The sequence below is a fragment of the Rousettus aegyptiacus genome, unplaced genomic scaffold (genome assembly GCF_014176215.1).
Source record: "Rousettus aegyptiacus isolate mRouAeg1 unplaced genomic scaffold, mRouAeg1.p scaffold_m13_p_11, whole genome shotgun sequence".
Taxonomy (NCBI): domain Eukaryota; kingdom Metazoa; phylum Chordata; class Mammalia; order Chiroptera; family Pteropodidae; genus Rousettus; species Rousettus aegyptiacus.
Window position 1 is genome coordinate 89,629,247 of NW_023416286.1, and position 26,338 is coordinate 89,655,584.

Genomic DNA, 26,338 nt, shown 5'->3' on the forward strand with positions numbered 1-26,338 from the left:
AATAAATATTACCCTCGCACCTTCCTATTAGTCTAATATTTAACTTTCTTCTTTATTCTTTAGTCAATGAATAAAGCTATGTCACAAAGTTCACCTAATTTTCTCATTTGTGTAATTTGTGTAATTTGACTCAAAGTATTTAATTTTTCCTTACCCAGATTTTCTATCCAGAATTAGTTATAAAGAAATATGTTTTTATTTAAAAAATGCGAATAGAGCATTTTACTTAAATACTTTGTAAAACAGTAAATATGCTATTTTGTTAGCATATCTAATAACCGCAAATGAAATCTGTATAAATTCTCCACCCACTGAAGAACAAACACCCATAAAACTTAAATGGGCTTTGCTCAACATAATGTAACATACTTCAGCTACTTCTCTTTGTTATGAAAGACTTTGTTATGGAAGATGATCTCTATTTTATTTGATTCATTGTATCCTGGTTAAATTTATAACTAACTCATAAAGAAGAAACAATATACTTCATAAGAAAAGTTACCACAGTAATTCCCAAGCAGGATGTGACAATAAGCTCTTTGACAATAACACTGTGCATCATCTGGTTTCTGTTCCAAAGCCTTAGTCAGCTCCTACAAACACAAACATACGAGTGTTAAGTATATCTTTTAAGAGTCACTAAATTAAAATTAAACATAAATTTTAATCGAATAAGTATTGTCAGAAACTATTTGGAGGAAAGATAACATGGAAAGCAGCTTGGAGCTTTTCTTTGCAAGATGACTGATCTCTCGCCATCTCCTCCTCTCTCCCCCCAAAAACCCACAATCTAATCTAGTATCTATGTAAAGCACTTAGCAGCTCCTGGCCTATAGTAGGAACTCAATAAATGGTAATTATTATCACCTCATTTATTCTGAAGAGTTTAGTTGATATACATTGACCATCACAGATTTTCTCCTAATTTGGAGAAGATTCAAAGATCATGCAGAATTTGAGATGCCTAGAAAATGTGAAGCTGTCCAATAAAAAAAAACCTGGAAGTTAAATCTAGAGTTTAAGAAGGTTAAAACAGAATCAATATACAATCAAGCTTACCTGCCCCTCTCCTATCCTGCCAATGGCAGACAACCCAAAGGAAGCCCAGATACAGTATCCCATAGATAGCTACTGTCAGTTGATCAAACAGTTAACATCAGATTAACATTTTTGCCACTGGGGCATTTGTGGGGCATTCACAGCTTATACAGATAGATGGAACAATAATGATACAAGAAAAAGTACAGTCAGACCAAGGACAACTGCAGGCAAATAGGGACAATTTGATTCTCCACCGACTGCCCACACACCCTAGGGATTTGGTAGTCTTTTAACAGGCAAAATTATTTCAATAGCCACACACTGACTATGCTTTAACCTAATAGTGCAAGTCTCACAAAGCAATATATACTTGGTAATCATATACCTAAAATCCAATATATCTAAAATCCACACAACTTTTTATCACCTCCACCCTATGGCCCTGGTACAAATGGTAATGAAAGTCAGATCTTTTTACTATGTCTATGCTTCAACTCTCCAGCATCTCTCCAGCTGACTCACAGCAAAAGCCCAAGACCTTCTAATAACTTGTAAGCAATGTATATAATAAATAAAACCCTTCTTGATATGACCCTCTGCTATTTCTCTGATCTCATCTCTTACTACTCTTTGCCTTGTGCTCCCTTCTAGTCACAATGGCCTCCTTGGTCTTCTTCAAGCACCAGCAGGACCCCACACCTGTGGCTCCCTCTCACTAGAATCGCCTTCCCCCAGCTGTGCAGACTCATTCTCTTACTTACTACTCGGTGAGAAGGCTGTGCCAAAGACAAGATTCAAATCCAGGGCTGTCTGACTCCAAGTCAGATTTTAACCACTAAACAGCATGTCTCTTGGAAATGTTTCTTTACTCCAAGTTTTTTTCACACACCATCTGACATTTATATTAATATGCTTTCTAATACTTTAAAATCCCTAAGTTAAATAATACCATCTTGCACTGAACTTTCAATTTTAAAAACAACTGACAGCTTATCTATCTACTCAAATATTATCTTCAAAAATAAATTTCTAGCCTTTCCACAGCAAGAAAACAGATATACTATGGGTCAAAAAAGCTGTTGAAGATTATATTAATATCTGGGTCATCAATTCAAAAGTATTTTTAAACACATATCATGTAACAAACACAGGCAAGACACTGGAGATGTACAGACAAATAAGATTCCTTTTCTTAAAGAGTCAGGTAAAAATTTCTGAATTTCAAACATTCAAATTGCGAAAGACCTTTAAAAATACAAACCAATTGTTGGTTAAGAAGAACAAGTTATGGTGACTCAGTTAAATACACTGACTAGGCTGTTACTAAAAAGTTACAAAAAACTACCTAGCACAAACTGAATGTTAAGATACACAAATGAATAAGGCACAATAATCAGTTTACTTTGAATAAGCAATATATATAATAAAACCAAAAAAAGTGAAGATAAAATAATGAGTTGTGGTTACATCTGACCAGTGGTATGTTTCAGAGTTCTACTGTTTCTGTGACAACAGTTGCCAGCTGCCAGAAGACAAAGGGACTGAAAGCGAGGGATCTCAAAAGGCCAACACTTCGGTGCCAACATCTGAATCATAGTGGCAAAAGGCTGCTTAACACAGACCAATTTGAAACATATTGTAAACATGCCCAAACATATACTTACATAAAAAGTTACATTATAGTAACTCAATTTATAGTTTTCAAAAATAAAGCTAGTGAACTGTAAAGTGTAATTATGCTGAAATTATTACTAAAATAATGGTGAAGAAAGTACCCTACTAACCCAGAATAGGAAGGAAAAACTCCTTTTTAAGGCATTAAAATTGTTTAAGACTTGGATCTTAGAAAATGAATTTCCAAATCTTTAAAGTTTTAAGCTCTTTTAAAATGCTACTCAGGGTAACCGGTTAAGGTTAAAAGCAAACGCAGACTGCCCACACTGAAGGCCTTTAGCTCTGGGTTATCTCAACTTGATTTCATTGTTCGTTTTCTTCCAGCCACAGCTAATCCCCAATCATGGATGATAAACAGTATCAACCTTTCTCCTTTCCTAAAGTACCTAACACTGCTGGAGAAAAACCATATAACTATGCACAAGTGGTACCAATGTCCATTTATGCTGACCAGCTGTGTTCTCAACAAAGCTCTCTGTAGTCAGCTACTTCAGTCAGCTACCAAACCTTTAATTACATTTCCAATCCCATCCCCAGCTCCAGAGGATGACCCCCAAACGCACTGAACCCAGAGACAATCACTTCTGAACTGTATAACCTGGACCAAGTAAATCTCTTTAGCCCCAGCTTCCTAGTTAAAAAATACAAATAACCCATCTTAGTTTGTTGCAAGAATTATGGTAAGAGTCGTTTAACACATTGGAGTGCCTGCCTACCACATTCCAGGCACCACACTAAGAACACAGTGGAAAACAAGATACACAAAATGCTTGCTCTCTTGATGCTTACTTACATTAGGGCCCAAATTAAATAATGTGGACAGAGAAAACAGCTTCTCAGTGAAAGCGACATTTCTGCTGAAATCTAAAACAATGAGCATCTCCAAGCAAAACATGGGGTAAGTGGAGAGAGTACATTTTAGGCAAAAGGAACTGCACACCCAAAGGACTGATCGTGACATATTCAAGTAACAGAGCCAGTGTGACTGGAACCTAGAGAGGAAAGAAACTACAAGATGCCTACCTCAGGGGTCTCGCCGTGTACCTTACATTACCTATCTTCATAATAACCCTTTCAGACCGTGTACCTTACATTACCTATCTTCATAATAACCCTTTCAGATAAGTGGTGTTTTGCTCCATGTCAAAGATGGGAATTATGATCCAGAGTGATAAGAGGAACTCTCCTGAGGTTACAGTTATCAGGAAACCAGGATTTGGATAAGCGGTCTGATTCCATGCCCACCATTAGGATAAACTGTGCTGTATTTGCACAGTGGAATACTACACAGTGATGGAAAACTACCGCTCTAACAACACGAATGTATCGCGCACGGTTAAAGCAAGACAGAGCGCCTGCACTCAACTGAGTACCTCGTCTATGATTCTGTCTATGTGAAGGACAAAAACGAGCACAACAAACTGATGGTGATGGAGGTCATAGTAACAGCTGCCTGGCAGGAAAGGGGAACTACTGGCTGGGAAGCAGCATGAGGGACCCTTGAGGACAGAAGTGGGCGGAATACACATACGGAAAACTGCGATACGTTAGTGGACTTCAGATTTGTGTTATTTACATGTGTCACACTTCAACAAAAAAATTAAGAAAAGTGGGATGGAAAGTGACATCACTCGCCTTTAAAAGCATCTTACGTACAAACTGGATTTCCAAAGGAGGGACGACGGGTCTGAGGATCAAAACAAATGCAAATTCAGAAAATGGCTACCTAGCTGACCTAAAGAATTGCGGAGAAAAATTCTCAGTGCCTCTTGTAACATTATTCTAATACTGATCCCAGAAGCATCACTAGGAAACACGACAGTACAACTATGATGGACCACTTCATCTGAAGGCCTTCGTATCCAGGTCCAAAAACACAGACTCTGACCCAACAGGCACTGAGGAACGCAGTCCCAGGCTTCCTCCCCACCTCGTCTCATACCCCTTTTCCATCCCACTCTAGTCGAATGGCCATGCACAGGCCGCTGCACCCCTACCTCAGATCTCAGCGCTGGCCCCTCTCCCTGCCTGGACTGCTCTTTCCCCGGAGCTTCCCAGCTCATTCCCTCAGGTCTCTGCCCAAATGTCACCTCCCTAGACAGACTCTGCTACCATGTGGCAAATTATTTCTCAAAGTCTTACGTAGAAAAAAGGTTCTCTTGCCTCAGACTGCTAAACTTAGGCATGTTAGATTATAATAGCTCAGGGTTTGGTTTCTTTTCCTCGTGCTTCAAAGCAAGAAACCCCTGGCTAAATTTTGTAGCCCCCTGTATCATGTATCGTTGGCTTAGACTCTACGACTTTCTATTATTAAACTCTTTTCACTTTCTTTTATAGCTTTATAGTCTTTCACTTCGCACAAAGTCAACTAAATATATGCCTTTAATCGACAGCAATCGGTGCCTTGCACACAGTAAGTCCAAAAACTAGTTTTGATTAACAACGAGTGAATAATGGACGGTAGCGGGCCAAATGATCATTTGCAGGGCCACAGGGGCAAAGGGTTTTACTCCAGTAGTCTAAGTCCACACACTTAGCACATCGCCTAAGGACATAAAAATGGCAAAGATGACTGTCGACCGACAAACCGAAATAAACAAATACCGTCAAGCCCGGATTTCACTTTTTCTTCTAGTCATGTCATTTAAAGGAAAAATCCTTCCAGGCCAACTATGCATGTCAACCACATAAGAAGGCGCGGTTTTTCTAAGGAGCTGCGAAGATGCAGAAAGTCTCGGAGTGGGATGGGGCGAGAACAGAGGTTCGGGGTAACCGGGCTACTTTGTAGCAGAGAAAGAAGAGGCGGAGGCTGTCAACACCAGGGCTGAGACACCGCAGAAGCGGCTGGCCGGGCCCGGGAAGGCGGGTGCTGAGCAGAGACGGAGGCGGCCGCGGCCCCCGCGAAGCGTCCGGGAGGCCGGGACGGGTTCGCTCACCTCTAACGCCGCCTGGGGGTCCTCGTCGATGAGAGCGTCCGAGAAGCTCCGGAAAAACCTGCCGGGAAAACCACGACTTCAGCAAGGCTCGGTAACCAAGAAAGGGGAGGTGGGGGTGGGGAAAGAAACAGCAGGGAAGGGAAAGCGCGCACCTCTGGGCCGTTGCAGGTCCCGCTGCAGCCGCCGCCATCCCTAACAGTCGCTGCTGCTGCTGCTGCTGCTGCTGCTGCTGCTGCTGCTGTTGCTGCTGATGCCGCCGCCGCCGCCGCCGCCGGAGCTGCCACTCCCGAGGTTACCCGCTCCGCCGCCGCCCAGGGGGAAACTTCTGGAGCGACACCAACCGAGCTTCCGTCCTAAGTAGCCAACGAGCAGCCGCGCAGCGTGCGGCGGGGGAGGGGAGGCGAGAGGCGGCCGCGGGGCCGGCTGGGACTGTGGCGGACCGCGGCTCCCGGCCGACCCCGCCCCCCGCTGCCATGGCGACGGGGGCCTCGCGGCCGCCCCCCCGCCCCCGCCACGCGCCCGCCGGCCGACACCGCCATCGGGGGTAGCGGCTCCCAAGAGCTTTTGGAACGGACTGTCTGTCGGCCCTCGGGAACGTGTGGCGTTTGGGGGCGTTTGTCTGTTCATAACGCGAGCCACATCGCGCTGCACTTCCACAGTTCGCCGCAGCCCTCCTCGTGGTTCCCGGAGGCGGCCCGGCCTTCCGTGCCCTGTGACGTCATGCGCCGCGGCGCGTTCTTTTCCGGGAGAAAGTTCCCGAATGGCGCGTCGCTTCCCGGGACCTTTGCGCCGGGGACACTGATGGAGTCGGAGTCGCAGGAAGTAGTTCTGCCCTTGCGGAAGCGAGATGGAAGGAAGCCTTTTGGTTCCGGTGCGGTGTTCAAAGCCCCAGGACTCCACAGGCCCAGGCGTTCTTGCCACTTGGCTTTCCAGACGGAGAAGAAAAGCCTGTACCATCCGAAGGGAGGAAGGTTACTTTCCAGCCAACCTAGTCGGTCAGGCCCTCCCTCACCGGCCTTTAATGTATTCAGGTCGGATGGAAGAAGCTTCCAGCAAGTTCCAGGGGGCAGGGTGGGTGAGAAAGGGTGGGGGAGGAGTAAACTAGAGATAAACAACGGAACTTGAGCGTCTGCTACCTTCAAAATCTGAATTAAGTCTTGGCATTCAAAGACGGAATATCCTCCAGAAACGGAAACCAATACTGTTCTAAGTGCTAAAATGAAACAAGGGGAATAGTCATGTGACAGCAAGGAGTGGCACTTAGCAGAATGTAAGGTGTAGGGACAGACGTCTCGAAGATGTGATGCCCACCCGAGTCGCAGCCTCAAAAGATAAAGTTAGTTGATGATGGAAGTGGAAAAGGTAATTCAGACAGAACAGGACGTATGTAGGTTAATGCCAGGTCAAAAAGGGCTGGGTGTGTGGTGTGCCGAGATAGGAGTCTCTTAATGATGCTAGCCCTTTATAGGCTTTATAATCAAAAAAGGCAACAGCGAAAATGGCATTTGAAGCATACTATTCTCTTTGCTGTGGAACAGTGATTGAAGGAAAAAGGAGGCTAGCGGTTGGGAGACAACTGCTCTTTTACAGACTAAAATGATTCTTAAATAGGTCCGTGATTGTAGGGATGGGGAGGAAGATAATAATTACAGAAATATTGAGGTGAAAATGGCTTGCTTATCTTTTATGATCAATGATTTTGGTCTATATAAGGCTTTGACCACACCAAGGCATGAAGATATTCTATTCTAGATGTTTTATTATTTTACCTTTCACATGCAGGCTTATAATTTATCATATTTCCATGAAGGGTATGAAGTTGGAATCAAGGTTCTTGGCCGCCCTCCACACCCCGTGTGGATAGCCAGTTGGCCCAACCCTAGTCATTGAAAAGACTGCCATCTGTTATTTCCCCCACTAAATTCTTATGGCACCTGGGTAGAGCAGATGACCACATATATGTGCGTCTGTTATCATGTTCTCATTACACTGGTCTGTTTGTCTAACCTGGCAACAGCAGCACAGTGTCTTAATTAATGTACCTTTATCGTAAGTCTCAAAAGCCTATAACTTTCTTCAAGATTGCCTTGGCTATTCTAATTCCTTTGTATTTCCATTGTTTCACACGTTTTGAAAATTTATTCCTATTTGTTTATAAACTTTAGAATGAATTTGTTAGCTCCCCTCCCCCTCCCCAACTGGGGAAAAAAAAAAAAAACCCTTCTGGGATTTTATTGGGCTTCCATTGGATCTATAGATCTAGTTAGAGAAAACTGACATTTTTATAGAGTCCTCCAATCTGTGAATATCATACACCCTTCAATTTACTTAAGTGGTTTTTAATCCAGCAGTGTTTTGAAGGCAGTGTAAAGGTCTTATATATCTTTAGATTTATTCTTGAGTCTTTTTTATGCTATTTTAAATGGCCTTTAATTTTTTTTGTATTCTACTTATTTTGTTGCTAGTATATAGAAACACTAAATGATTTTTGTATATTGACTTTATATTCAACCATCTTGCTAAATTCCCATATTCTAATACCTTGTAGATTTTCAGAATTTCTATGATCACAGTCTTGTCTGTGAATAAAGATTGTTGAGTGTCTTTCTGCGCCATCGTACTTTTTTGCCATCTGTAACTGGCCGGGATGTGTAGCGTTGAATAGAAGTGGCAATAATGGACTTCCTATCTTCGTTGGAGCATCAGGAAAAAAGCATTCAATATCCCCCTGCCTTTACTGAAATGTTCATAAGCATTTTTCTTTAATATGTTAATGTGAGTCACACTGGCTGATTTTCAGACATTCTCTAAGTGGCCCATATGCATATGAAAAGAAGTTCTACATCAATAGCTGTATCAGGGGCATTAAAATCACAGTTGAATACTAAACACTACCACCGGAATGGCAAAAATTAAAAGGAATTCCAATATCAATCATTGGTAAGGATATGAAGTACCTAAAAGTTTCGTATGTTGCTAATGGGAGTATAAATTGGTATAACTACTTGAGAAAACTTTTGAACACTGCTAATGCTTGTCACATGTATACACCATATTACATAGTATACCAGTGAGCATATACCGAAAGAAGAGAGTACTTAGGTTCCTGTACAAGAATATCGATCGCAGCATTCATTATTCACATAGCAAAAACTGGAAATAAATGTCTTTTCAAAGGAGAAAAATACTGAAAAGCAATGAATAAGAATGAACTACCAGCATACACACAACATGGATGAACCTCACACATGATGTTTTTAAAGAAACCAGACAAAGTACATCCCGATTCCATGTATACAAAACTTAGGGGGCAAAAAACTGATGAGAGAGACATCAAAAGGTGATCTGGCTGAGGTGTAACCTCACACGAAACATTTATTTAATATAGTTTTTTTCTGATTCAAGCTGGTTTTACCCAGATAATGGCACTGTGACTCACTTGTCCCCCTGCCACCACCCTTATCTTCTGTATACCTGATCCTTTAATCATTGAGTTTTAGGACATAAGATTAACTGAGGCTCAGGTCTACAGTCATGAGGACAGTAGATCAATTGGACCTTACAGACAATTTCTTGGCTTTAGATGTGTTTAGATGTGTTTAGATGTGTTTAGATGTGTTTCAACCCCAGGCCCATCAAGGAAGAACAACCCCACCAGTCACAGGACCAGGCCCTGAGGCCAGACAAGATGGGGCCGTGGCCAATTCCAGCACCGAGCACCAATGATCAATTACCTCATTCCCCTCCAATCCTCCAGCCAGGAGCACCCACGACCCCAACTCCCTTAGTTTTCATGATGACTGATTTTTCCCTATATAATCTGTACTCCCAAAACACCAGGGAGCCAGACCTTTGAGTGATGGCTTGCCTGTGTCTCCAGGACTTGCAACTCTAGTAAACCTTACTTTCCTTGCTGCAACATCTTCCTGTATCTCTTCTTTGGCTTAGGTGCACGCAGGCAGACGAACCCTGTTTTTTGTCCTGATAACAAAGGGAAGAAGGAGAAATTACATATCTTGACCTAGGTGGTAATTACAACAATGTGTTCACAAGTAAAATTGTATCCAGTTGTACACTTAAGATTTGTGCACTTTATGCTTCAATAAAAGAGGGAGAAATATTTAAAGCAATCAATTTGAAATTTTAAAAAACATAATAGCATCAAAAATATGAAATACTGAAAGATCTGACACAATATGTGCCAAATGTAGACACTGAGAAGTACAAAACATTGCTGAAAGAAATTAAAGAACACCTAAATAGATGGAGAGATACTGTATGTTCATAAGTCAGAAGGCTCAATATTATTAAAATGTTAGCTCTTTCCTAATTGGTCTGCAGGTTCAACACAATCCCAAGCAAAAGGCAAAGGTTTTTTCCATTTCAGTAGCTGACAAACTGATTCTGAAATGCAAATGGAAAGGCAAAGCCTTATAATAGCCAAATCAACTTCAAAAAACAACAAAGTTGAAGAACTAACACTAATTTCAATACCTCCACCTGTATTGGCATGACGATAGGCAAATTAATAGAACAGAAGAATCCGTAAATAGAACGATACAGATACAGACAACTGATGTTCAACAAAAGTCCAAAGGTAATTCAGGGCAGAAAGGATAGTTGAAAAAGATAGTCTTTTCAGACTTTTCAATTGAAAAAAAGAGTCTCTTCAGCAAATTGGATTTATAGAAAAGTAAGAAAGTGAACTTCAACACATACCTTGCACCATTTACAAAAATTAGCTGAAAATGAATCATGGACTTAAATGTAAAACTCAAAACTAAAATCTCTAGAAGAAAATCTTTGTGACCTCAGATTAAGCAAAGATTTCTCAGACATGACATCAAAAGCCATGTCTTCTTTTATGATCCATAAAAGAAGTTAGACTTTACCAAAATTAAAAAGTTTCTGCACTTTGGAAATATTTGCAAATCATGTAGCTGATGATAAGCTTGTATCCAGAAAATAGAATTCTCAGAACTTAATAAAAGGAAAACAACAACATTTTGAAATGAGCAAAATATTTTTAACAATCACTTCATCAAAAAAGATATATGGATAACAAATAATCATTAGTCATTAGGAAAATGCAAATTAAAACCACAATGCGATACCAACACACACCCATTAAAATGGCTAAAATATAAAAGACTGACCATGTTGGAGAGGATACAGAGCAACTGGAAGACTCATACACTACTGGTAGGAATGTAAAATAATACGAACATTGTATAACCCAGCCAGAGCATGAGATATGAAAGTACATGTCCGTATAAAGACTTGCAGAGAAATATTCATAGCAGCTTTAATGGTAATAGCTGAAAACTAGAAATAACCCAAATGTCATCGACAAGTGAATAAAGAAACTGTAGTATATCCATATAATGCAATATTACCCAGCAATAAAAGGAATAAGCTATTTGATACACACTATAAATATGGTTGAATCTCAGTTATGATAAGTGAAAGAAGCCAGACCAAAAACAACATATCAAGTCCTAGAAAATGCAAAGTAATATAATCTATAGTGACAGAAAATCTATAGTGACAGAAAGCAGATCAGTCGTTGGCTGGGGGATGGAATGGGCCAAGAGCAGGGAGGAACAGCAGAAAGGGAGTAGTTACAATGGGGCACAAAGAAACGCAGGGTACTGTTCGCCAAATATACGAGTAGGTTCACTGCTTGCTCATGGTGATGATTTCGTGAGTTTCCACTTCAAACATGTGCAGTTTGTTATGTCAATTGTAGCTCCATAAAGGCATTTTCAAAACAAATTGGAACTGTGTAAAAGAATTGATGATCATCAGCATACAGTCGGTTAGCAACATGAGTACAGGAGCACAAACAGGCTAAGAGAATATGTAGTTACTAATAAATACTGAGTATCTATTATGCACAGATATTATGCTTGGGACTGAGGGTACGAAAATGACTCTTTAGAACCTGAATGGCTCTTCAGAATCTAGTGTTGAAATCACATGTATCAACAGGCAATTATAGTGTCATGTGTGCCCAAATAAGAGAAATTAAGGGTTTCTATGACAGCGGTGAGAAGTTTTAAGAGCTCAGGGAAAGCTCTCCGGTGAAATTATGTCTAAGCTGAGGCCTGAATTACAGGTAGGAGTTAGCCAAATGAGATAAACTGTGCCAAGCAGAGTGACAGCGAATACAGAGGTCTGGAAGGCAGAGGGAACACAAAAAGCTGAGAATTATAGTTTTAGGGATATCATTTGCTTAAGCCCCCTCTAATCTAATTAGGTATAAAATTTTGTATTTTTTTCTAAATAAGTCCCCCTCACCCACCCAAACGCCAAATTGTGTAAATTCAGACCCCACAAAATCTAGATTTGCCCTTACAGAGGCTCAGAACCTAAGCACCTTTCTATGAAGGGGGATTCCCTAAATCATAGTTCCCAGAGGCAGCTTCCTCTGTAGAAGCTGAAATGCCACACTCACTGAGAAGCTGAACTTTCATGCTCAACTTCCTTTGGAGTTAGAGGCCTGGGCACGTGACTTCAGCTGGCCAATCACATACACTAGTAGCTAGTTGACACGATCAGGAAAGAACCTCAGTTAATTGTCCCTAGATGAAGCAGCACCTATATCAAAACCAAGTTCTTGCAGCAGTAGAGACAGCGCATTGCTCAGTGCCTGGTGGCTGCAATTTCCTCATGGGACCAGTTGTGTGGGACAGTTTTGCAATTGGTCCCTAGCTACGCGACTCAGATTGACCCTGATTTTCTAGTCCTTTTGTCTATTCTGTGAACTGCAAGTCTTCTAATAAAATCTTTCATGCCAAAAGCCAGAATCCATCTCTGTTGCCAATGACTAAGAACCCAAACTGACGGACAGTTGGGCATCTGAAGTAGCGTGGGTGCTCAGCATCGCCACCAACTCCTGGATTAACCTCCGGAAACCTCCTACCTCCAGACTCCTTCTTCTGTACTATCACATGATTCTGAATTGGGTTTTTTTTTTCCTTGCAAATAAAAGAATCCTAATCCTGACAGTACAATTTGAAGATAAGGCTGGCTGGATCAAGAAGTGAGACCACGCAGGGCCTCAACTCCATTCGGAGACAATACGGAACCACCGAAGGGTCTGACATAATTACATCGGCATTCCTGTTGCACTGGGGAGAAGAGGCTGGAGGCGGATAAAATGAAGACGGGGAATGAGAACAGTGACCTTTAGATAAAACCTGGGGGGAGCTCCAGTCTTTGAAAAAGTCTCTGGAGGAACCCAGGAGGAACACTGAGAAGTTATTACAAAGATGGGAAGAGGACAGCAAAGAGATGGTCACAAAGCAAAGGCTCCCACTCAGTACTCGGCCTTTGTACGTTAATCATTGATTCGGTATCTATTTATTTATTTATTTTTATTTATTATTTTATTAGGCGAGGCAACCCTTGGTTGACATCACAGATTGCAAAGGACCTTGTCAGCTTACAGCCCTTTATTTTTTATTTTTTACATCTACAGCACCAGGTCTTCCTAGGTGGTCTCCCATCCAAGTACTAACCAGGCGCGACCCTGCTTAGCTTCCATGATCAGACGGGATAGGGCTTGTTCAGTGTGGCATGGCCGTGGTCAGCATCTGTTTATTAAGGAGAAGCACCCATGATGTTACTGTCACTGTCCTTAACCTATAAACCTGCTTTCCTCACTTTCCACTTATTCTTTACTCCCCTGTAGGATTGCATGTGCCCTGTTACCCTGAAATTATCGCTGCGAAAGTCACTAAATAGTAATACATTTCCACATTGCCAAGTTTCCATCCTTCCTTCACCTCTCCAGCATTTGATAACCTTTTATAACTCTTTTAAACTCTCTAGTGCTTTTCATTTTTGGTATTTTAATAGAATATTAACTGACATGAGGAAATGAGTAAGCGGAAGTTACTTCTGGGTATAGGGGTACTGGACTGAGATTTTAATTTCCTCGTGTTACCTGTTTCTATTATTCTAGTCTACTAACCAATTAGCTGATCTAATTTCTAATTAGAAAACTTGTTTTTAAAAGTATACTTAACATCATTGCTGAGAACATTTCATTGTGTCCTAGTTTTTGGAGTGCGGTAACCCACAGTGTGCTGTCTAGGAAATGCCATTTGGCAGAAAGGAGAAACGAGAGCACGATGCTTTGCCGTCCTGACCAGACTAATGGAGCCTGTCGTACAGACGTCTGCTGACACTGTAAATACTAGCGACATTTCCCCCTACACTTGTTCTTCAGAAACATTTGCTTGAAAACACAAACACTGAGAATTTGTACATGATTTATTTAATAATAAACCAATTAACGATACAAAAAAATGCTTAGAGGATTCCAAAATTTAAATTTTTGTTTAAATACAAATTCCCTCTGTAATATGAAAACATATAACATTAGACCTCTAAACATGATTTTTTTCATCTACAAAAATTTCTCTTTGCTATACTAGAAAATTTGCAGAGAACAATTTTTCTTGTGAAATTAAATGTACATTATTTACAGTTGAAAGAGTAATCTAAAAACTATTTCATTTCAGAAAACTGGATATATATGTATATTATCTTTGTATGCAATCCCCCCACTCCCAATAAAAAAATTCAAAATATAAAACAATTATGCTTTTATAGCAACCGACTACTCAGGTTAGCCCAGGGCTTGGTTGCTTTCTGGGCCTTTAAGAAAGAGCCTTGACTCTCAGAAGAGCAGTGTGTCATTTAGCACTCAGCAAGGAAAGGTGACTTAATGAACCGCAGTGCACCGGGGCCTAAAGAGTTAATGAACGACGTTTAGGGAGAATTCAGGCTCATAGCAGATCTTACAGATAACAGAAGAATAAATTCTACAGGGCCACGAATTTTTCTGCAATGTTTTAGCTACGTGTACTATCAGGGAGGAAGCCGAGAACGTTTTAATTGACATGACTTTAAAATACGGAAGAGGGGGTTAGAATCATAAAATTTAGAACGAGAAAGGAAACTGAATGTGATCTAGTCTAATCCAATGCATCCCTTCCTTTTATGAGAACTGAGGCCCCAGAGATGGGAGTGGCTGGCCCACGGTGACGGTGACGCAAGGGGTAAGAGAGCCACTCTCAGGCGGATGCTTTTAGACTGTCCTGCTTCTGAAACAGGGTCAGCCATATCACGGGCACATTCCAATTTTTAATGTTTCATTTTATATGTTCATAGTTTATTGTACAGTGCAACCAACTAAAAGTCAATCTAGTGAAATCATAATTTCAACGAAGCATAAAATAGGTGTCTTGCACTTGAGTCAAGACTTAACTTATATGAGTGGAATGAAAATAGTTCCTATGTAAATTTCCTGTTGTCTTCTATTTAAGAATTGTATTTACAAAAGAATCAGAAAAGATAATACAACGTAAAATTAAAAAAGAAACTTTAAAAATGGTTATGATATAGCGACTGAAAAAAAATCTCAAAAGAATGTCTTCATAGTATAAAATGCCTGTTCCTTCACAACTGAATTCAGAAACACTTGGAGAACAAAGAGAAACACTTTGGTTTTCCTCCCTCATCTAACAAGTCAAAAGTAACTCTATTATTTTTGACAATTAACTACAAAATTAGGAACATCTCTAGAATCTGTCTTAGAATCAGATAGGTCGAATACAATTGGAAGTGTGCGATTAAAAAACAATCACCCATGATGCCTTTGGTATGTTAATTAGAAAGAGCTGGGTTCCAGCAGGTCCTCCTGTTTCACGGCCACCTGAGAGGTGAATCCGTTGGAATTGGAAACCACCATCACGTAGGGGGCTGGCTGTTGCTCAGTTTTCTCAGTGTCTTCTTTCAAAGTATCTTCGCTCTCCTTCTCGGCTTCCTGTTTAAGAGTTTTTGTTTCTTGAGCTCTGATAACCGAAGTGATGACCGTGCCTGGCGGGTGGGCCACCAGTTGTGAACTGCGAGGAGAAAAGGTCACCACGGGTGTGGTAGCAGTGAAGGGTGGAGATGAAGCCACACTGACGGCTCCATTGCAAACGGACTGAACGTTGCTAGTGAGAACCTGCTGCACGTGGGCCGGGCTCAGGACGATGGAAGGAGGAGAGCCCGGCTTCTGAGGCTGCAACACGACATTCTCTTTCAGTACTGTCATGGGCTGTGACGACGGAATGGCTTGTAAGATGAATTTCTGAGACCCGGCACCTGAGGAGGGATCCGTGCTGGCGATGACCGTGGTGATCGGCACTGTCTGGAGTGTGACCGTGTGCAGATGCTGACTGCCGGGAGACACGACCACTGGGACTTGGGCTGGAGCCTGGATGGTCCTATTGAGATGATGAAATAAAAGGAGGAAACTGACATACTCTGCAGCGTTTAACTTTAACATTTGACGGGTCATTTTGACCAAACACCAGTTACGTATTTCAAATGCCAGAGTCCCACATTTTTAACACAATGTAACAAACATTGTGCCAAACCCTGTATGAAACACTGTACATACAGAAATGTCCAACACAGAACTCTCAGGCCATTAACTACACAAGTCTGCCCAAAGTCTCACACCAACAGACAGAAGAGCCATTTTGTTGGGGAAGGAGGAAGACATCGACATGTTTGGCAAGGAAGTCACATGTGAACTGCTTGGAAGAAAATTAGTAATTTTAAAATAGATGTACTGAATTCACTCTCATTATTTGAATATTTGAGGAATAATGTCATCGACATGCTCGTCCACAACTACCAAACTTCATATATTTGTTTTCAACCAGTTTTCCTACATCTAGAGAAGAAAAATGCTCGACTAACTAAAATAAAAAATGACTCAGCCTTCAATTCATGTGTGACAGAATTCTCAGAAGAACTATAATAGTTCACGGTTCCGAATGTAATTAACTTGTGAGGGTTCCTCAGGCTGACAGAGAGCGAAAACTAAAGCCAAGCTTTGGCAAAAATACATAAAGGCATGTTTTAGCAGTTTTCTCAGTACAAATCATTTTCACAAAATTTAGTTGAAGCTACACTTTAATATAAAATCCGGTAACATAAAATCCAGTTTATGAAAAGCTGTTAATCCCATTTATTAAAGAAAGAAGGGCACAAATGATAACATGAGTCCATCTCATTTCACAAGTTCACGGCTGTGAAATCTATTAGTTACAACCACTGTTCATGTAAAACAAAAGCAGTTGAAACAACCCAATGTTTGGACCTCAAGGATGTTTCCTCTGAATTCTGTAAAGCTGGTTTACAGAAGATTACTGCTACTTCAAATGGCTTACAGTTAGATTAGTCCCCATAAACCAAATGTTAATTATTCCCAGGTAAATTTTAGGAAGTTACAGTTATGGTGACCTGGCACATACATGAGAAATGAGATTCTGGAGAAAACGAACGGACTAGGTGGAAAGATGGAAAAAGGACTTAGTGCAACTCGGGAAAAGTTCAAAGGAAGCAGAAAAACGCAGGGGACTTAGAGCCCACGCATTCATGCAGGGCGCTGACTCCCGAGTTCAGACCGCCACCAAAGTCGCCATTGTCAGGATCGATCTACAGCAGGATGTCGGCAGCCCTTGTGAAGGAAAGAGCAAGAGGAGAGTATAAAGCAGGTACTGGAGATTAATAGGTGGGCAGGGTGTGGAGAGGGATAAAGGCCAGAAGTACTAATATTACTGGGCAGGCGGGGATGAGTCAGAAGGACACAGATTAACTTTGGGAGCCAAGAGGCTTTTCCAAAATACACTATGCCTCCCTTCTCCGCCTGCCCACCTTTAATCAGGATATCCTGGCTGGCATCTGAGCTTGGGTATGGTACCTAACCCTGTAGCCAGATACCATTTTTCGAACAAAAAAGTTCCAAGGGCTTCCTATGTCAAGAGTTCATGTACATGTGCATACAGATAAAATAGTACTTGGCATATAGTAAGCACACGGACTGTATCCGTAAAGATGTACAGCCTTGCCACCCTGTTAATACTATTATCCCCATTTTACATATGGAAAAATTAATGCACAAAGAGGCCAAATAGTTCGCATAAGGTGACCAGTTAGACAAGACATCATCTGACTGCAGAACTCATATGCTTAACCATTACAACATACTGCCACTTCCTAAATCCTGAACAACCAGCTAAAAATGAATAGTTACTATTCCATCTTTAAACTATGGACAGCTGTGTAACTCTTTAACACACACGTCTCCCCTTCCTCTTTCACTCACTTAGGTGTGGCACAAGCAATAATGTACTTGGAAACTTTCTAAGTTGCTAATCAGGGCTACCACTAGACTTTTGATCAAATTAGAAAACAATGCCCCTAATTGAAACACCCGCCTGCCGTCTGCTAGGAAATATGTATACTCATCTACAATTATCTGCAGCGTAAACATGCGGTTTATTTAAGTAAATGCTAAAACCATTTTCACTAATAAAAACTCAGATTAAAGGATAAAACCACAGGAATGTAAATATTTTTTCTTAATTAATAATTAAGCTGTCAGTTGTGCCTGGTTAAACTCTATTACATAAAAAAAGGTTATATTATAGTTAACTACTTTCTAAAAATTTCCTAAGCTTTTGGTAATTTAGAATGCCTCACACTTCCAGAAAGATATACGATGTAGCCATGTGTTGTGTAACAACAAGGATCCATCCTGAGAAATGAGATTTTGTTGCTGTGCAGGCATAGTGCGCTTACCAACCCTGGCGGTCTGGCCTACTGCACGCCCAGGCTCTACGGTACGGCCTGTTGCTCATGGGCTAAGACCCGTACAGCGTGTTACTGTAATGAAACTGTAGGCAACTGCGATACAGTGATAATAAGTACTTGCGCATCTAAACAGAGAAAAGATAAAACACAATATAAAAGGTAAAGAGAGGCACAGAGGTGTAGGGAGCTGACTGTGAACGGAGCTCGCAGGAGCAGCAGCCGCTCTGCGTGAGTCAGCAAGCGGGGGGGGGTGGGGGGGGGGTGGGGGGGGGTGGGGGGGGGTGGGGGGGTGTGGGGGGGGGTGAAAGGCCAGGACACACTGCCCAGCCTGCGGGCTTTGTCAACAAGCCCTTCCCCTACTTCTTTCCAACAGGGTCAGAAACAGGACATCGAAGCTGTCAACACTGCTCCGTGAGTGGGGGCGCGGGCCGGGCGGGCGGGAAGTACTGGGGAGAAGCGAGCTGGGAGAGGCCTAGACGCCCGTCATCGTGACGTCAGGAGGGAGTGAAGGTGGCCTGGCGAATGGCAGGAATGAGAGAGGCAGGAATGAGAGATCGAGATGGAGAGATGGAGGGACACGGGCTCGCCATGGCGGTGTGATTCCGGCTGTTGCCTGTTGGAGCGGCGGTCAGTTATCTAGGAAGCTCTGCGGCATTCATTCGAAAGGAAGACTGCGTTTAATATGGAAGGGGTGTAGAACCGGGACTCCGTATTTTGACTTTGGACATTTGTTTTGGTTCCGCTGACTATCAGGGCGCAAAGAACTCTCTGGCATTGAACTGATGGAAGAAATAAAACCTATCTACTCTTTACATCATTACCACCTGAAAATATTTCCAAAGTACAGGGACGAGCTGGCCCCACTCCAGCACAGAATGCTTTTACTCAAGTGGCAGTGGCACTTCACGCTTGCCAAGGCGGCTCCTGTAGATGTGCCCTTGTACAGGACCTTAGGTCCCCAGAGAATTTAGAGCAGCGCACTCTGAAGTCCTGGATCTGGGAGTGCTGTCCTACCCCCTGAGAATGTGGAGCTGGGGGACAGGCTCCTCCGCGCGGAAACGGGTTGGTGGCCAGCCGATGGGGACATAACCTGTGTGCTCGAGGTTAGGAGCCGCGGGTGAGAGGGCGTCTACTGCCAAGCCCCACAGATGTTGCTCCCATCAGGGAAAAACATCCATCTGAACCACACAGCGCTCCATTTCTCACAGGAAGTTCGGCTCCACTATAAACTCATGAGACCGCTGTCATATACGTGGTCTGTCATTGGCCCAAATGTCGTTACATGGTACATGACGGTGTAACATTTAGCTTTCCCTGAGTATCTACTGAGATTTCAGAAAGTGTCTTTTAATTGTTATAGCCACCTGTAATGTTAAGTATTATCATCTTTATTTTGTAATGAGGAAACAGACTCAGAAGAGTTACCGAATATAATTCAGAGTCGCATGTAATAATTCATAAGGCTGGACAGCCGAAAGCTTATTTCTATGTTCTTCCTACTCCATTACTCTGCATTTAAGGTAACCTACACATTGTGCACTTTTGGAAGCTAATTTATATCGACTTCCAAGTTTACCAAGGTACAATTTTAGGAAAATATTTTACTAGAAGTTTATTTTTGTTGTTGTTTCTTTTAATAACATGAAGTCAAAGTCAAAATTAAAATTTGTAAAAACGGAGCACATATACCATAAATCAATTAAGAAAAGCTTAATCAATTTCGACATAGACACATGCAATTATGTGAGATAAAAAGAAATGAGCAAAATAAAGAAATTGAGAAAAGAAAAAACATGTTGCTACTTCATTGTAAATAACTGATAATTCATGCAATTTATGTGAATCAACAGGCAGTACGTCAAATCATTAAGCTCACTGCTTTGGACTAAACTGCATTAAAACACTGTCTCCACCACTTACTAGATATGACCAGGCTCCTTGGCCTCTCCTTGCCTCGGTTTCCTCATCTGTAAAATAGGAATAATATTACCTACACTTCATTGAGCAGTGAGGATTCTACACATTTACACAGGTAAAGTGTATGAAATATAGAGTGTTTTCAAAGTGTCAGCTCTTGCTGTTGTATTAATTTAATAATTAGCCTAACTTTCAGTCATACATTCCAGCTTCTCAACCACAGAAGAAAAATCTTTAAAAGGTCTTGGACTTTATTAATAAGTAGTTCTAAAATCAAAAAAAAAAAAAAATATGTAGCCGAACTATTGTTAATCTTCTTAGAAGTGATACCATGGTTTTTAGGATAATGTCTCCATTTTTGAGTTGTAGGTTGACATACTTAAGGATGAAATGTCATAATGATGTCAACTTACTTATAAATAGCCAAACAGAAAAAGGATAGAAACAGAGAGAAAACAAGTAAGGCAAAAAGTTATCAATTGAAAATGTATGGGTATGGTAAATAAGTATACTATTTTTCATATTCTGAAATTTTTCATAATAAACAGTAGGGGTAATTAAAATGCAAGTTAAAAAAAGAAATCACTAATCTGATAATATGTTAAAATTTCATAGTTACGCACAATTTGCTTGAAACTTATTTAACCCTTGTCCTTTCTATATAATAGAAAGAAACAAGATGATAGCAAAACCTGAGCCCTTCTATTCAGCAGCTGTCAGTCTTCAAAGTGCTGCTATTTCAGAGAATAAAATGCATTCAATTAAAGGTTAAACTGCTTTAAAATAAGTAGGAGTTTCGGGTGGAAAATAAAAGACACAACCAAATGAGAGAAGAATTGTTTTAAACGTCAATGGAATGATTAAAAATGTATCTGTATACGCATGCACATGTACATATAGAATGATTTCTCCAAGAAAGGATGTTTTAAAGTTTGAAAAATTAAATGCCGTATTTCTTCATTCTTTAAGTAGTCCACTTAGAGAACTCCCTGCCCTAAGAGGAGATAAATTCCATAAACATGAAGGAGTGTTACATGCCAGATACTATGTTAGGTGCTAGGAAAAGAACAATGAATAAAATCTGGCTCCTTCAGATTTAAATATATAGGAGACAGGCCTTAAAGTCAACTACAATACCTGGTTTCTGTAACTGAGGTAAAGGCGAGCAGTCAGCTTTAGCTGGAGAGCAAAGAAGGAACTATGAACAGAGAGTGAGAGCTGGCAAGGGGGCCACAGCGGTTGGAACACCGTGCGACGCAGATCTAACAGAAGCTGCAAGACAGCAATGCGACAAGCTCTGAGTAGTGGGGATATGCAGGAAAAAATATTAGAAGCAAAACAGGCACAGCCACAGAGTGCTCTTGGAAGTGAAAATTCTGAAAGGTACACCAAAAATAATTACGATATTTTCCTATCTGGCACTGAATCTCATTCAGAAATTGACATTCAGGGTAATTAAGAATCCATTATACTACTGCAATTTAATATCTTTCAGAGCTAGAGGCAGGTAGTTTTGTTTGGTTGGTTTTATTCTCAAGGTCTATAAAGAACACTTTAATTGAATATGCTAAAAAAATCACAGAATCACTCCAAGAAATGGGTCCCAGTGATTAGCTGTGGCCACTGCATGTTTCCTATCAACATAAATACATACAAGATGACAAAGAGCCTAGAAACCAGTGGTAGGACCCACATGCTTCCAACTACTCGGTCATCACATGTAACCTATAGAATCTGAAGGAAATAGAGAGCTAACTAAATAAGTACTTCTTTAATGTCAGTTAAAGATATATCATTCCTGTCCAAGTAAAAAGGGGAAAAAAGCGATCTTTAAATTCCTTGCAAGTCAACTCAAGATTTAAGAGAATTCGATTTCTACAATGTCAAAGCTTTATATGGACCATAAAAAAAGGACTGAATCACCTAAGTCTATTTCGATTCTAGGTAATGTTTACTTACTTCGAGATCAATGGAACAAAAATCTAGCATTTATATTCTGGAATATACAATTGTAAGACTCAAGTTGGCCAATGATAATAGTCAAAGAATCATTTTTACTGGATTTGAAAGTGCTCCTCTGTTTGATCATATTCATGTTCTGGAAAGTCATGACAGTATAAACAGGAAAGGGGCACGCTGTACACTTCTGTCTAATTTTCTTCGCCTCCCTCCCTTTTCCCACTCTAAATCAGCCAAGACGAGCCCCAAATTTCTGTAGAAGATCAGTCTAAAACAGATAGTGGTTTCTTGGTCAATCTGTTGTTTCGTATCTTTCCTCAGGCTATGAGGCAAATTTGCTTTGATTCAGCCAAAAACAAAAACAAAAAAAAATAAAAAAAAACCACAACCAACCAAACAAAAAACTGTTCTGCCAACTTCTGCTACTCTAAAAGCCTGAAAAAGGACCTTCCATTTTTGTCCTCCCTACCTGCTTGAACTTTGGAACTGTTCCATAATAGGATCGTCTCAAGGAATAATGTTGATTTCTTTGAACTCAATGAATTCCAAAAGGTCCCAATATGTCCATTTATGTGGAATTTTTACATCTTCTGACTCTATTTGAAAAAAGATCTGAAACTACGCTCTGGGTTATCTTAGATGTGGATCCCTTCTTGTATGGATCAATCCAGTTATTAAAAGGTGTAGTGGACTAGACTTAAACCAACAGAATAACATCAAGTCATGCCCAAGTTTAAAAATAAAGGAATCACTGATACAATCAGAGATCTGATAGAATACAGATTGCTGCTGAAATGCTGTGTTGACCAAGGGTTCTAGCTTGAAATCCATGTCAATCTTGTTTTCACTCTAAATCCGGACTCACTTAACAAATAATGGCTCTGGTCAGGAACATCACATAATAATACACATCGGTACCTTTAGATTTCTCACCTAATGCTTTGAACGGAAGAATTTAATGTTTCGTCTTGCACGCAACTGATGATGGCCGCTTCTCCTTCTGGGACGGCTTGCACGGGCTGCACCACGTGAACAGTCCGGAAGAGCTGGGTGGGGTACGGGGACTGTGTGGCCTGCACTGGCCTCAGGACTTCTGATGGCTGGGCGGCTTCCACAGGATCTCTGGACTTCGTAGCTTTAGGATTCCCTGGTTTCAGAACTGTAGTGGCTCCTCCTTTTATCCCTGGACTCGAAGACACTCTTGACCGGCTTGCCTGGTTCCGACTTGAAGTGGTTGTGGCCGACAGTGACGGATCAGAAGAGTCTATGCTGGAACTTGGATCCTCGTCATCGATGTAAATGAGATCTTTCGGCATTTCCTTAAATTGGTACACCAAGCGCTGACCTTCCACTTTTGCCAGAATACCCCTCTGGTAATAGTACCTATGCAAAGCAGACAATTTCATCACTATTTCATTCAACTAAACATAAATTATAGTAATAGTCACCAAAGTGAAAAGTCCCTAATCTTACAGTTTAAAGTTGGAAACAAACAAGTGATAAAAGAATTTCTAAATGAAGGGCAGTTATTTTATATAAGATAGTATAAAAATGTTTTATTCTAAATATATGTAAAAAAGCATACTTGCTCACAGATAGAGAAAAGTCCTTATTATCAACTAAATCTAAAACCGATTTTAATTAAGGGGTTATTGATAAAGTATACAGATTCTTCTAGCCTTCGCTTTCTTCCTTCCTCTCTCTACTCGTCTAACTTGCCAGAATAATCCAATGTGGTACCAATCTTGAGAAATTATTTCCCTTTCATAGCTTCATATAATGTTCCTGCCAGTTTCAATTTGATTCTGTAAATCTAATTCCGTTTTCTGTATAAAATTTAATGATGTACAAGTAGAAGTGATTCCAATTTTGTCAATAATTTTAATTAAATAACCAAAAAGTATGTTCAAAAGTAAACTGTAACTAAATATGTATTTCTGGTTTAAAAAGCTTATCCAGTTATCACGTCATTGCTATTCTAATAAATCTTTCTCAAATAAATGCATTTCTTGAACAATAAATGGCATGATCACAGAAAAACAAACTACAAGTGAGTTTAAAATCCAGAAGAATATTTTGTCATTCAACTGAAATGTCAACACTTTGGAAAGGCATATAAATACAGGTGACATTATTTATCACTATCTGTTCAATAAATGTTATTAAAAAAAAAAGAATAAAATTATACCCTAGTTGAAAATTTCCACAATGTCTAATATTATCCTCAAAGCATTAATTTATTCCACCATAATATATTACACGTCACACATGAGATTCATGTTTAATATATTACACGTCACACCGGAGATTCATGTTTAAAAACGCACCCTCTGATTAAGCACCTGCATCATCATTATGTGTACTCTGTGCTGAATTTAAGTTTAATGGCTCAAAGCATATGAACGCTGTGGTCAACATACAATATCTGACCAGAGCCTATCGTTTTCTGACCCTTTTATAAATAAAATATATGTTTTTTTTGCATGAACACCTTTCTTGGAAAGGCAAACAATTTCCCTGATTGAAATCAGATTTCAGTTTAAATGCATACTAATTTCTATAAGTAGTGTGGCTTTAGCACTTCGATAAATAAAATTCACCGTTTTAAATTCCTTAACTTTTTAGAAGTTACCTATTTCGTAGCATTTAAGAAATTATATTCTTAACACAATGAGCTATAACACTCCGCGTACCTGAGAGCTCTTCCCATGGTCTCGTAATTCATATCAGGCTTATTTTTGTGCTTCCCCCACAACCTGGACACTGCTTTAGAATCTACCAATTTAAAAATGCCTTTTTCTCGCTGAGTCCACTTGATATACTTAGGACAAGTAGCTTTGTCCTGGAGCAGTGCCAGTAAAAACTCCCAAAGATAAATTGTGTTTCCTGAAACGAAAACAATTTTTTTTTTAACAGACCAAAATTTCATTTGAAACAGCATAATAAAAGACAACTGACAGTCTTATAGTTCCATCTCTAATTACACAAAAACATCCTACAACGCAGATAGTATCAGTAATATAATGGTCATAATTTTTAGGGCTTAATATAGATCTTTTTATTAGTCCCATATAATATATCTCAATAGAGATATATTATATGGGACTAATAAAATTAGATTTGTGATGGCAGGGGGCGAAAGCACTTTGAGATGATTTTTTCTGGCTCTTCAAGAACCATTACATAGAAGAAAGTGAAAAAGACTTGTACAAAACCTTTTGAAAGTTGTTCTCTTTATAGTAGAGTCAGTGGATTAGCCATAACAATTCTCTTCAAATTTAGGCAGCAGCTATTAAAACACTAGAACTCCAATACAATGTAATAAAATGTCTACACTGTGAAAACCTAACCTGGAGGAACTCCTCCAAGTGGCAATGTCATCTTATAAGCATGTGGCAGCAGTAAAATCCATTTCGGTATGGCAGTTTCTGCTTACAACACGCAGACATTTTAAAGCCATCTGAATGTTACCTGATCCGTAAGTATTATAGGGAAATTATAACAGTACTTACCTTTTCCATCTTTGCTTTTCTTTTTCACAGATATGTTTGGTGTAGTGGCTGGGGAATCTGGTCGCGGTGGTTTAGTTTTTCTCCCTGAAATCAGAACAGCTCTACATAAATATCTGCCCTCGAAGGTGTGAGAGAACGGACAATTTAGCTGTTAATAAATACTATTTTGTCCTTTATCCTAAATTTCAAGTGCCAAACACTTTAAACATGGATCACATATATTGGTCTCCTTTAAGTGTTACTTACTAAAAGAAAAATAACTTCGGTAAAAATTTAACATTAATGTAGGTTAGGACACAAACTCTAAAAATGATACTTTGGCTCATTTATAAAAATGAGGTTAAGTTGAAAACATTGCATCGTATCTTTGAGGTGACAATACTGACAGTGCTTTTAAAAATTTAGGGGACTATTCTTGATGCTGATGAACCTTGAGTTAAAAAAAATAAGCCATATAGGTTTGTCTAGTGTTGGTTGTATAAGCTATTTACGTTAGGAAAGAAGTGGATTTTTAGCTTTTCTCTCTACTAAATACATCTCCGCATAGTTAGTTCTCAAATACTGGAAACTTCCCGAAACTCTATAGAGATATTAAAAATAAGTGAGGCAAAATTTTGGTGAACCACATCGTCAATC

At 40.1% G+C, this 26,338-nt stretch overlaps 2 protein-coding genes and 1 pseudogene across 4 annotated transcripts in view; all 3 read right to left on the bottom strand.

Moving 5' to 3' along the window:
- SUGT1 (SGT1 homolog, MIS12 kinetochore complex assembly cochaperone) overlaps positions 1 to 5,939 on the bottom strand; it is a 33,426-nt gene extending 27,487 nt beyond the window's left edge. The window contains exons 1-3 of the mRNA XM_036228912.1: positions 5,804 to 5,939; positions 5,652 to 5,709; positions 503 to 593 (exon numbers count right to left, since the gene is read on the bottom strand). Of these exons, the coding sequence (XP_036084805.1) occupies positions 503 to 593; positions 5,652 to 5,709; positions 5,804 to 5,841 (187 nt within the window). The 5' untranslated portion in view covers positions 5,842 to 5,939. The remainder of the gene's footprint in view (positions 1 to 502; positions 594 to 5,651; positions 5,710 to 5,803) is intronic.
- Positions 5,940 to 13,125: 7,186 nt separating this feature from the next.
- LOC118609780 lies at positions 13,126 to 13,244 on the bottom strand (annotated as a pseudogene).
- A 1,502-nt stretch (positions 13,245 to 14,746) lies between these two features.
- Positions 14,747 to 26,338, bottom strand: part of ELF1 (E74 like ETS transcription factor 1) — a 92,362-nt gene continuing 80,770 nt past the window's right edge. For all 3 annotated transcript variants that reach the window (XM_016158163.2, XM_016158160.2, XM_016158162.2), the window contains exons 6-9: positions 25,703 to 25,786; positions 24,884 to 25,076; positions 23,124 to 23,573; positions 14,747 to 15,934 (exon numbers count right to left, since the gene is read on the bottom strand). In XM_016158163.2, coding sequence (XP_016013649.2) covers positions 15,334 to 15,934; positions 23,124 to 23,573; positions 24,884 to 25,076; positions 25,703 to 25,786 — 1,328 coding nt within the window. In that variant the 3' untranslated portion in view covers positions 14,747 to 15,333. The remainder of the gene's footprint in view (positions 15,935 to 23,123; positions 23,574 to 24,883; positions 25,077 to 25,702; positions 25,787 to 26,338) is intronic.